Source organism: Agelaius tricolor, unplaced genomic scaffold (assembly GCF_023055355.1).
Source record: "Agelaius tricolor isolate 1412-34295 unplaced genomic scaffold, bAgeTri1.0.p SCAF_11, whole genome shotgun sequence".
In the NCBI taxonomy this organism is placed as follows: domain Eukaryota; kingdom Metazoa; phylum Chordata; class Aves; order Passeriformes; family Icteridae; genus Agelaius; species Agelaius tricolor.
In genome coordinates this window covers 4,783,543-4,796,692 of record NW_027269271.1, presented here as the reverse complement: position 1 = coordinate 4,796,692, position 13,150 = coordinate 4,783,543, and the positions used below count along the sequence as shown (strand labels likewise).

Genomic DNA, 13,150 nt, shown 5'->3' with positions numbered 1-13,150 from the left:
AGGGAGTTCCCTGCTGAATGCTGTTCTTGGCTGGCCCCACAGGAGAGGGGAAGTTGGCACTGCATCACCTACAAAGTGCACTATTTTTATGGATCCCTGCAGACAGGATTTTGTAAAGTGGAGCAGGACAGCTTCCTACTTTGCTTGGAAGCATTATTATAAGTAACTGTTAATTGGTCCCTGTTCACTGCTGCTGGGTGGGATTTATCTGCCTGATTCCTTTTGATGATGAGCAAGCAGAAACCAAGTGCTTTTGTGGAGAGGTCAGTGTTTATTTTTGACAGGGAAACACTACAATCAGTGTGTCCCTTGCACAACACAAACCAGTGGGATGGAAGTGGAATACCTGCATTTGCACTGCTGGCTTAATTCACTGTTGTTTCCCAGAGCAGCAGTCCTGTCTTAATGTGCACTCCTGCCTTCTCAGTGTTTGGCACACACCATGCATTGCTCATTGCTCTTCATGAGGATTGATTTCCTTTCCTGGTTGTTCCTCTCTTTGCACAGAGGGAGAACCGCAGGCTCCAAGAAGCAAGCATGAGGCTGGAGCAGGAGAACGATGACCTTGCCCATGAGCTTGTGACCAGCAAAATTGCCTTAAGGAACGACCTGGACCAGGTAATGGGAACAGAGCTGGCTCCCAGCTCAGGCCTGGCAGCAGCAGTTGGAGCAGCCCTGCTTTGTGCTCAAGTGAAAACATGAACACGTTCAAAGTGTGATTATTTTTGCCTTTATTTTCCTGACAGCCTCACTCCTAGCTGCACTCAGCTGTATTTCCATGTGCCACTGTAGGCATTCAGTGGGGTCTGGCCAAGACTGATTGCAGCTCCTCCGTTGGGGATTGTTTAGAAAATGTAGGCCATAACCTTTAGGCAGATAGCAGAGAACAAACATTTCCTTGAAAAAGGTGCCATGTAGTCCTTGGGAGAGTAGTTTCAAGCATTGCAAAATGTCTGTGTGGATCTGTTTTTCACAGCACTTCTAGTACAGCCAACAAAATTCAGAGATAATGAAGTGGCACAGCACCAAAAATTCAACGGGCTCCTGGGTGTTCACTGATAACTGCTGGTGTTCCCTGTGGAGACTGGAATGTGGAGGGCAGCAGCATTCAGAGCCCTTTGCCCCAGACACAATGGTTTTCAGAGAACCACACATTCAGCCCTCTCTTTCTACACTGCAGGTGCTTGGAGAAACTGGAATGAACACAGAAAAGGAGGAAAAATCTGTAGTTCCTTCAAAGCATATCTTAAACAGGTCTTTGATCAAAAATATCCTTGTAATCCCTAAGTACTTTTGTTCTAAGATGTTAACCTCATCAATTTTCCATTCTTGCACCATTTGTTTTCCTTTCTCCCATACAGTCTTATACACACTAAGCACTGAAGAAATCCTTAATCCATCTCTTCAGTCACAGAGATGGTGGAGCTGGTTCTGCTGCCCTCAAACACCACTAATATCCTCATTAATCATTATTACTGTGTCAGAAAGATAGGATTATGCCACCACAGTGGTAGAAAACCAGACTTGAGCTCAGAGACAAGTTCTATATGGTTACTTGTTTCCAATGTCCTTTTCCCCCCTGTAATTTCAGCAATGTCAGTGTTAATTGGCCACAACCATTTCCTGTCTGTTCCTCATTACTGAACAGGAAGGGTGGTGACTGCTATGTGTGTTTCCAGCTGGGGAGGCCTACAGAATAAATCAAACATTGAGAAATGTGTGGATATATTGGAATTTCTCTCCTGATGATCAGTGAGGACAGTGCTCAAAAAAGCAAAGGATTCCCAGTGTCACCACAAGCTTGGTCCTTCCAGAGAAAATTATATTCTCAATTATCAGATTTCTTCATGTAATACTTATTTGCACCAATAAACCATTTTCCTGGCGGTCCTGTCCCTTACACTTGCCTTTGCCTGAACACTTTGTAGGGTACAATGCACCTAAGTATTTTACAGTTATGCTTTCCCTGCTGCCAGATTAAAAAATGGGATGAGTTATTTGAAGTTACACAGGAGGTAAATCATGCTGCCCTCACTTAGATTAATATTGCTCCCAACAAAAATAATATTCTACACATCACTTTTTGTGCTAGGATATAATATCTGTGTTTATGTGCCACCTGGGCGTAGGTAAACAATTGGCCAAAGGGTCCTTTTGCACAGGTGTTGAAACAGTGAAATAATTCAGTAAATGGGGATTTCATATCAGAAAGTTGTGTGAGCCATTAGAGGGCAGGAAAAGGCAATGCTAAAACCTGAACCTGGTGTATTTCTGAGCTGTACATCCCAGTGTGTGTGTACTGGCACAGAGAACACCTGATTTACACAAGTGTCTCTGACTCTAGGCTGAGGACAAAGCAGATGTTTTGAACAAGGAACTTCTCGTGACCAAACAGAGGCTGGTGGAGACTGAGGAAGAGAAAAGGAAGCAGGAAGAGGAAACTGCTCAGGTAAGGCATTCTCCAGCTTTTCCCATTTGGTTAGTAAATGCAAGAAAAATGATATGCAGAAAAGTGTGGATGTGTTGCAATTGTGAAAATGATTTTGTCCTCAAAATGCACTTTCAAGTAAAAGTTAGTAATTTTTTTTTCCAAAGTACATTTTTCAGTAGTTTTTGTTTTTTGTTTCCTTGAGCTCTGATTGTTTAGTTTTTCATAGCTTATCCTCTTCCAAATATTGTAATGATTGTTGTCACTGGTGGTGAGCAATCTCAGCGAAGGAGATGTGATCAGACCTCTTAAACATCTAATGGAGGAGATGGAGGAGTTGTTGCCTTGTAAGAGCCCATTCTGGATTCAGCTGCTGGATCACTTCAATAACGTTCCTGCCTGAAGCCAACAGCAGAATGGGGGGGTGGGGGTTGGGAGAATTTTGCTGAGTAGACCTGGTTTCTACTCAGCTGCAAAATACTCAGTCTTTGTTCTGTAATCCCATATATCTAACATGAAGGTTTCAAAAGTGATACCCTGATTTTTATTTTTGCTATTTGGCAACAGTGACTGCAACAATTAATGTTAATTCATTGTGTCTTTCTAAAATGGAGCTCTCTCTTTGCCATAAGTAAGGCAGTGAAGGCTTTTTTCCTCCTGAAAGTGCTCTCCAAGTGGAGTGGTTCTGAAGGAGGGATGAGTTAGCTGTGTTTTCACTCAGTGCCACAGACCCAAACAGATTTTTTTTTCCTCCTGTTATGCAGATGACAGTGTTGAGAGATTCTTCTTGTTCCATCTCCAAACAAACAAACAATCTGGCCAAACCTGCTGTGAGAGTGTGCAGAAAAACAAGAACTAAATCAGTAAACCCCACTTAATAGTAATGCTTTTCTTTGTGTTCTGTGGGCCATGATGTACCACCATTTCACACAGAGAATGGGAATTAGGTTACAGGAGAATTCTCTAACCAGACATAAAGGGTCACAGTACAGACTTCTTGGTTATCACTGATAGAATCAGTATTTGTAAACTGAGTAAATCAGACACTTGTCTGAGAGCTGGAATTTCATGAGCAGCAGCTGTAGAGCTGTTGTAAACAAAGCCAGACACAAAGAAAACAATCAGATTTTGAGAAGTTCTGTCAGTGTAATGTGTAACTTCTCTCCTGCAATTCCTAGCTGAAGGAGGTCTTCAGGAAGCAGCTGGAGAAGGCAGAATCTGAGATCAAGAAAACCACAGCCATTATTGCAGAGTATAAACAGGTACCATTCCAGAGACCCTCTCTCATATTTCTTCTTTCAACCTGTTACAAGAGCTGAATTTTCAGCATTGCAGATCTCATCCTTCAAACAAGCTCCACCTCTCAGGCTTTTGGAGAGCAATGTTGTAATTTGTCATAAATCTTTTTGTGGCTTTCCTAATAGTCTCCCAATTAGGCAGTCAGGAATAACCTGTCTTTCAGCTAATTTTAGTACTGTAGGGTCAATGCTTCTGTACTTTGTGACATAATGCAGTACAAACATCATAAACCAACTCATCCATAAAATGTCCCTGTCTCTGTGTTCTGGTTCTGTATTGAATACTGCTGGGTTTTTGTCATTATCAGCAGCAGTGGAGTTAAGGGGGGAATGCATATACTGAGTGAGGCAGAATTTAAGAAATGTTTGTTCTAGCAAAAGCCACTGTTAAGAAACACACAGATCCTACTTCAGCACAGTAAACTTGAGCTAAGGGATTGCTTTCTCTGCTCCAGATTTGTTCCCAGCTGAGTACCAGGCTGGAGAAGCAACAAGCAGCCAGTAAGGATGAACTGGAAGTTGTGAAGGTGAGAACAATGTCTCTGCACAGGGGGTGTTTCTAACACAGGTGTTGCTGAATGCCAAGGGTACAGAACTGAAATGGGAGCTGAACTTAAAGCACATCAATGGCCCCACATGCATTTTTCAGAAGATGTAAACAAGGAAAGGGTTTATTTCCTTTCACGGTTCTTTTTCTTGCATCAGGCAGTGTGGAACTCTCAAACTGAAGTGCATTTAGTACTTGCCTTTTATTTTTGCTGTTAAAATATATGCTTCTGGTAAAAAATGTAGAGAAAACAGTATCTACTTGGATGTTTTGATTAACTGGAAAAAAAAAAAAAGAAGACAAAACATGTTGTTTCTCTGGTGTGCACAGCAGAGGGATTGGAATTGGCCAGATTGGACAAAGTTTATACATTTGAGTTTCTGTAATTTAAATAGAATTGGTTTAAGTAATTAAACCAAGTGGCACAGCTAGGGCCATCCTCAGAATATCCACAGGGGTTCCTTTCCCTTCTCTAACCCCCTTACCAGGAATACCTACATCAGAGTTAAAAATTTCCTGATAGGTGATAGTAATAATAATAATAATAATTCTGAGTAGGCAGAGTTGTTTACCCTCTGCTGTAGCTTCTACATATTTCTTTAATACTCAAGCTGAACTGGATTTGTTACTTTTTAGTGACTTATCAATAATGCTATTGATAATAACATAAAATAATTCTAGGATTGATGTTCCTATATTCTGCTGAAATAGCTCAATATCCTGTTTTAGTCTGTGCAAGCCAGGCCAGCTGTTTCATCTACTCAGACATAATTTACTCTTCCTAGTTGTGCTGACATAAATATTACAAAGTTTTGTAGCAAAAAGACTCTAATATAGGAGCAAAGTCTGTGTGCTTAGAACATGCTAAGTAGATTTTAGGAATTTTTATACTGGTTAACATACCCTGGAAATTGTTCCTGAGCTACTCAAATTCTTTTCATGCCAGTTATAGAAACTGCAGTACTGGATGGTTTGAGATTGAGGCAGTCTGACAAATAAAATGGCTCTTCCAGGACGTACAGCAACTCCTGTAACATGGATTAAGAATGAGCTTTCTGGGTATTTCAGGGCAAAGTGATGGCCTGCAAACACTGCAGTGAGATTTTCAGCAAGGAGGGGGCACTGAAGGTGCCTGCTGTGAGCACGGACAACAAAGGCATCGAAACAGACGACGAGAAGGATGCACTGAAGAAGCAGCTGAGGGAGATGGAGCTGGAGCTTGCACAGACCAAACTGCAGCTTGTGGAAGCCAAGTGCAAAATTCAGGTATGTGGAATCCAAGTACAACAGGGTGGTCACCTTAACCTCATGCTCAGCCCAAGATTATTTTGAATCATACAAAAAATTGTTCCAGGTACAGCAGGGTGGTCGCCTTAACCTCATGCTCAGTCCAAAATTGTTCTGAATCACACAAAAAGTTGTTCCAAAAGGGAGCTTATATACCTGCGTGCCTGAACTTTCAGGAAAAAAAGCTGTCTTAAAAAGAAGAGGATGATTTTGTTTGTGTCTAAATATCTTGTGCTGTTTCAGCAGTTTGAATGTCTTCTCTCCCCAGTGCCTGGGAGATTGCAAGGGAAGTGCCGGACTGCAGGGACTGAGTGTGAAGAGATGCTTCTTTGTTAATTAATGATGTTTTGATCAATTCTGACTATTCTGCTTTCTTAGGAGCTGGAGCACCAGAGAGGAGCCCTTATGAATGAAATCCAAGCTGCCAAAAACTCTTGGTTTAGCAAAACGCTGAACTCTATCAAAACGGCCACGGGCACACAGGCAGCGCCGCCGCCGCAGCCGCCGGTGCCCCCCAGAGAGGGCAGCACATAGTCCAGCCACGGCCGGCCCCAGAGCACAAAGAACAACACAGCCCAAACCTGGGAGGATTCTTCCACTGGCCCCTCCTCCTGGGCAAAGGACAATGAGGCAGGAGTGCAGGCTTGAAGTGAAATTCTTCAGTGTTTTTCATTCATTTTCTGATGTGACCCTTTTTCAAAGGGGGGGAAAAAAAAAAAGTCCTGGTTTATGTTGAATTCGTACTTCCCATACTGCCTTGCTGAAAGCCACGTTCTGATACCTTCATACTTTTACACTTTATTTTATATGACTAGATGTTAAATAAATATTTCAAAACTAGGTCTTTAATACACATCTAATTTGAAATTGTTATTGTCTTGCATAGAAGGTTTTTCTTCTGGAGGAAGAGAGAGAATGGAAAATGTACAGTACTGCAGCATAATCTCTCCCTAGAAAGCACAGTGTAAGACATTGAGGATAACTTAGGCCCTGGGACCATCTCAGAAGTTTATCCCAGCAACTGCATCCTGCAGAGAAGCACTTTTTGTAAAGCTTAGGCCATAGCAAAGGTAGGCTTGTGCTCTCCTGGCACAATTGCTATGAGCTTCCCTTACAACTTCTTCATTTGGATTGGTTTTTCTTCAGAAATACAAGTAGTGCAGTTTTTGTAACACTGTTGTTTAAAGGCTATTTACAGTCCAACTGGAATTCCACATCAAGTTCCCTAGTTCCCTTTTTTAAATTCATGTTTCTATTAAGAATTCCAAGGAATAATGCCTTCCAGTGGGATAAAGGGAGAACCCTTTTGACAGTTACTTGGTGTTTTTGCTGAGAAGCAGAGTGGAGACCTTGCATGGTTTTGACCTTTTGTAAATCCTGTGCAATAAAGGGTAGGTTTTGTGAATAAAAGTAATGAAAACCCTGCCCTGGGTCTATATTCAGATTCCAAATTTGACACAGAAATGAGGTATCAAATAAAACACCCTAGAGGCTTGTGCTGCACTGATGAATAAAATACCATAGAAACAAGATCTGTTTGCTAGAAGTGTTTGGTTAGGAAACACTTTGTTGGTATTACTTATTTTTATAAAAACAAGCATTTTCAAGTGGAATACAAGCCCTAGACTTTCCTGTGGGGGTAGACTTCTCTGGTGATTCCCAAACCTGTCTGGTTGTTTTATATCTCTTAAGGTAAGAAAGTTCAAAAGCATTTGTTTTGACTAAACATAAAGTGTTCATAGAAATACTTATTTCATGGAAAATTAAACTATTGCTTGAACTGATGGAATATTTTTTTAATTATATGTGTCATGTCTGAAGATGGTCTTGCAGGTAAATGTCATTGCTGGACTAAATGTTGTGTATTAATTGTTTCATTTACAAGATTTTTCCAGGGACACTAGTTCTGTTTTGATCTTTTTTTTTTTTTTTTTTTTTTAATTCTAAGGAATGCCATACCTTGTCAGTTTTGTACAATAAAATTTAATAATACCCATCTTGTGCTTTGTTGTCAAGCATAATTGTGAATTATTTTCAACAGGGTAGTACAAGTTTAATGTTACCAGTGTCAAAGGAAAAATTCCAAAAGGCAGTCAGCTGATAGAAGTAGAGATTGAAATATAATCACCATCCTGACACAATTCTCTCTTCTAAGAATAAGGGGTTAAAAACTTTAATATTTTAAAATGTACCTTCAAGAACAGTGATTATCTGGAATTATTAATACAGATTAAGGGGGAAAAACAGAAGGTATTTCTTTTGCAAATGTTATCAAAGGTCTTTTTCCCTTGTCACTGTCTTGCTCATAATATTTGCATAAATGTTTCCATTCTCTCAACTGACTAAACCCAGTGTTAGTCATTCACTTACCAGTTCTGCTTCACATTCAGAATGTGAATCTGAATTCATAATAAATCTGAAGTGACATTTAAGGAGACCTGGTGAACATCTGATTGTTGCATTTGGGAGTACTGTGCCCATGAGGGAAACTGGTTATTTAACAAGTGTCTGAATTTCTCATTTCTTTTATCTTAAATCATACTTACAAGTGGATTTAAAACCATGATTGGAAAAGTTGAGTAAGAATGAGTAAAGAAATCTGTTAGGCTGTGATTCCCTGAGCAGAGGAGTTAAAAGCTCACTCCTGCTCACCCATTGTACAGTCCTGTCCCTTGTCCTTATTGTAGTGTGTACTGGAGATAATTAAAAACAACAAAAGAAGATGTGGGTGGATTTATCCCCCTACAGTTCATCTTTTGTCAAGTGAATGAGATGAATCACCTCAAGGGTCCAATGAGCAGATCATGGGAGTGGGACTTCCCAAATTCATCAAGAAGGAGCTGGTAAATAAGGTCACCATGTTTCACAGAACAGCTTTGACACAACATTCATTTTGGCAGTGTAGCTGCTTTCTGACTTTGGAAGTTGAGTTTTTGCTACCTGCTAGCCATGATGATTTCAAACCCTTGTACAGATGGAAGCTGGCTTACCTCACCCAAAGGAAGTTTCAGAAAGCAATGACCCAAAAGGCACTAAACAAGTTCCACCTTCAGCTGTAGATCCAAGGTAGCATTTGTAGCAATGGCATTTGGAAGAGTAATATTTAGGTGGAAATTGCATCTTCTCAGCATTACTGAAAGAGTAAGAAAATAGCTCTATGACATTACCTTATGAATATTCAGAATGAAGGAAAGGAGCAGGACTCCATGATTAAAGCAGGCAAGCTGAAATTCTATCTGCTGACTATAGATACTATTGGGAAATTTAGTTTCCTGCAAGAAAAGAGATCTCTTAGTGACAGAACCACCTACACACATATCCTTGGTGGATTTGTCAGGGATAGCTGGCTTATTGCTCAGCTTTTCTGCAGGAAACATCATCAAGGTCTCACTGAAACTGTTGTTTCCATGTGGCACTGGAACAGCTAACATAGCTCCTATGTCTGGAGTGATCACCCTTTTTTCCCTGAGTCTGTAGTAAACTATGTGTTCAGATCAAACTTTTATTAAAATTAATTTGAATTTTATAAATATATATGTGGAACTAAAACCTATTTTTAAATTTTATTAAGAATGCACCATTCTGAAATAAAGTCTTTACTTTCATTAGGAACAAACCTCCAAAGAATATTTTTACTACAACTTTTATCTTGTTGGACTATAATCTCTTCCTGAGATGCCCAATATGGGGGGCAAAAAAAAAGAAAAAGTCCTTTTTTCACTTTAAAATGTTGGTTTTCCTTTGACTGTAATACTTTACAGGCTAAATGAAGCAAGGCTGATTTAGTTATGTGGTACATTTGTGAGCTAGTCTTGTATTATCTTTGTGAACCAAACTTAATATTCTAAAGTAATAGGACTTATTCCACTTAGTTTACGTTTCTAAATGTACCTGGAGAAGAATAAAAAGAAAAAAAAAGAAAATACCATGGGTAGAGAAGCCAAGAAACTGTGAAATCCCTGAGGTGCATCTGCAGTAGGGTTTGGCAGGAAAGGTAGTCAGCCATGTAATCAGTACTGCCAGTGGACAAACCCACCCTTGTCCCATCTGTTAATGAGGATTTAATTGGCTACAGCTGAGTTACATTGCTACAACTAAGTTAAAGTGCTTACACAGGTAAGCAGTATTTTTTTTTCGTTGTTAGATGTTTTAAATGATTTCTCTTAGTTGGCCCTCAAAATTTCTTTGAAGATAAATGGTCATCTCTGCCACAGTGTTAAGAACAACTTGAAATAAATCGAGCCATTTACCAGAGGAGATGGAGATAAAAAGGCAAGAACTGCAGGAGTTCAGCCCCTTCACAAAGCATGAAGCGCCCCATTGACTTCAGGGCCGTGATGCCACTCATTGACTGAACATGGTAGTTTAGGGGTAAATAAAAACCTGCATTTATTGGCACTAAAGTATCAATATTTGGAAGTCACATGCCATGCTTTCTCCACAGGATCAAGATGGGGCTGTTCCCTTTCTCCTATTAAGTAGCTGCAGTGAAATCCATGAAACTACTTGTATGTGTGGGAGAACTACAATCAGGTGATTTTCATTTCCTCAGAGGATTTTTGTTTACTGTTAGACTCAGGGATAATTGGCAACTTCTGCACCATCTCCTAAGCCTAAACACCCTTGGCTTTGATACCAGAAGCCCTCTTACCTTACAGTGCTGGTGTTCTTCCAGCTGCTGGAGAGCAAACCATAGTAAGTGTCATGTCTGATGGATTGTGAAGAGAGGGCAGAGATGTTCCCCTCAGGTCTGAGGGATTGCTGTGGCTGACAAGCCCTCCCTGTCCCTGCTGGATCCTGCTGAGGGGGCTGCACCAGATGTGCAAGCACAGAGGTTAAAACTAACTTATTTGTCTCTCTATTGTGCTAATATCCTACTGGGAACTGTCCCATTAGCTCCTTCCAGGTAATAACACTAAGGAGAGACGTGATGAAACACTCAAGTTTGGATCTCTCAGGTGTTAGGGGAGGTGTAGGTCACAGCAGCCTTTAGAATTGAGCTAATCCACTGGTGGCTCTTGGGAAACACAAGGAATTTGCAACTGAATAAATAATGTTCAGCATTGATCAAGACCTGATCCTTCCCAGGTCAGCAGTCTACACTATTTATTTCAGGATTGTGACTTAACACATACAGGTCAATTCTCCAGGAATACAGGGCTCTCCATTTCTCCTGGATCCCAATGGCTTTGCTACTGAATGTATTTCATGCTATTTTTACCTGAAAAATAAAAAATGGGTACAGAATTAGAATTTTACTTTTTATTATTTTCTTATTCCGGTGTGACTTGCTTTTATTTAACCTGTAAAGGAATATATATGTATCTTTGGAGAACTATATCTTACATATAGAATAATATATAAGAAACAGAACGACAAGGGGATAAATACATCAAAAGGATTTGGTATCATAAATTTCATTTGATACCACCAGAATCCTGGGCTGTACTAATTTCCTTACAGTTTCTCTTATTTTTGTACTTTATCTAATACATGGATGGTACTACCAATGCAAACCACAGCAGATGTTCCCAGATTTTTCTTCAGATCTCAATTCCTGCCTTTCAGTAATCCCTGGTTTTGCACCCTTGAAAGCTGTGCCAGGAGCTCTCTTGAGCTTTAGGAACTCCTGCTTTCCCATGGAAGAAGATGCTTGGGCTTCTTTGAACTAGGAAAAGATGACATATGAATGCAGAAAATTTCTAATCAAGCATAATCCATCTCCCACTGTGTCTGCCATTGAGGTGGATTCGCTCCAGCACACTGAAAACAGAGCAGCTCCAAAGCTCTGACTCCACGACAATGAAGTTTTCCAGATTTGGGGTTGCCTTTGTGATCTGAGTGTGTCCCAAGTTCACAAATCCTGAAGAGTTAGGAAAAACAGAGAATCATAGAGAGGTCACACTTCCAGCTGAGAACCATTCAGTACTACCACTACTTGGGTAACATATCCATGTATTATATAAAGTACAAAATGAAAATATAAGTGTAATGCTTGTTATTAAAAGTGCAATTCAATGTACCTGGTCACAACAAATGTTTACTTTTTTAATTGTTACAGAATTGTTCAGATCAGTACCTTGTTATCATTGTGTGAACGATGCCTAGTAAAATAAATGGAAATGGAAAACAACTTGGGGATAAGATGCTTATTTTCCTAAGCCATTTGCTTAAGCAGCAGCTTAAATGTGTTTGCAGGAAGAAGCAGCTGCTGTGTCAGGTTTTCTGACGCAGTTGTCACCAGCAGCTCTGCTGCATCAGGGTGCAGTGACTTGGCAGCTAGGCTGTCCAAAGGGGGTGCATGCTAATTCCAGCCTGTTCTTAGGATCATGTCCCTGTTCACAGGGAGCTGTGCCTGAGAGCCGAGGGCTCACCCTGCTCCTCTGCTCCAGGGCCAGCAGAGAGGTGTCCAGCACAGAGAATGCTTCTCCTGGAGGTTGGTGACACACAGCAGTGGGATAATGGTGGTTGTTAAGGACTTGGTGCTTCCCTGGAGTACACAAGCCTTGAGGCGGCGAATCTGCAGGAGAGACACAGGGGGCAGAGGAAACAGCAAGAAACTGGCAAGTGACTGCTAAGAGAGAGGCAGGGCTGAGCAGGAACAGCACAGAGCAGAATGTGTCGCGGTCAAAAGTATCCAAATGCTTTATAAAACCCTTTTTCCATGTGAGCAACTGCTCCAGGATTTATTTTCCATTAACTGAGAAGAACTGCCGTTGTTCCCAGATAACAGCAAAAGCACACAGTACTTCAGGGGAAGATAAGGCAAAGAGGGACAAAAGCTGAAGATTAAATTTACCAGCCATAACATTTTGTATGGATTTACCTCCACATCACTGTCCAAAGTGTTTGTCAGGAGAGGAGGCAGCATCCAGATGCTGCTGCAGCTTCCTGCAAAGGAGAGCTATGTGGAGCTTGTTTTTACATGACAAGAGTGACAACTCTGCCCCGTGGAAGCTGCCACTCAAAGGGAAGTGCCATGTGTACAGAAATGCTCATTATTTAAGGAAACTAAATAAACACTTTAAAAAAAAACAAACTTAAGGAAAAAACAAACTACAGATTCACTTCAAATGCATTTCTATGTTAACAAAAGCATTTCCTCCTCTAGCCAGAACTTAAATTAGAAAGGAATATAAATTTAAATTGTAAAAATAAGAGCACTTGACCACATAAAATACCACAACTATAATATAAGACCACTACTGAGTGTGGAGAAACTCAAAGATTAGTAGCTAAATTAATTTTTTTTTTCCTTCTATCAGTTGCTGCTACATGGAAAAAATGATAAGGAAGTAATTTGAATAAACAACTGTAGGGACACAGTTTGGGGTGATTGGGAGTGGGTTACAGCTGTGAGCAGCAGGTGAGCAGCACTGGCAGCAATGAGCCATGGAGTGCCCAGGGGCACTGAGCAACCACCAAAGGGAACAGAGGGCACACAGGGGCAGTGTGTGAACATGAGGGGATAAAAGGTTGGGCTACAGAACAAGAAGGGAGGTGCTTGAAGCCTTCTGAATTTATAGGATGTTATTCTGTATGGGCAGATGCTTGAAGTCTTCTAATGAGGTAAGGTGTTATTCTGTAGGG

General features: G+C 40.6%; 1 protein-coding gene across 12 annotated transcripts in view; it reads left to right on the top strand.

Annotated features, from left to right (window-relative positions):
- Window positions 1–11,693, top strand: part of RABGAP1L (RAB GTPase activating protein 1 like) — a 233,879-nt gene extending 222,186 nt beyond the window's left edge. For all 12 annotated transcript variants that reach the window (XM_071435913.1, XM_071435920.1, XM_071435918.1 and 9 more), the window contains 6 exons: window positions 508–618; window positions 2,345–2,449; window positions 3,607–3,690; window positions 4,182–4,253; window positions 5,342–5,539; window positions 5,939–11,693. In XM_071435913.1, the coding sequence (XP_071292014.1) occupies window positions 508–618; window positions 2,345–2,449; window positions 3,607–3,690; window positions 4,182–4,253; window positions 5,342–5,539; window positions 5,939–6,094 (726 nt within the window). In that variant the 3' untranslated portion in view covers window positions 6,095–11,693. The remainder of the gene's footprint in view (window positions 1–507; window positions 619–2,344; window positions 2,450–3,606; window positions 3,691–4,181; window positions 4,254–5,341; window positions 5,540–5,938) is intronic.
- Window positions 11,694–13,150: the final 1,457 nt, after the last annotated feature.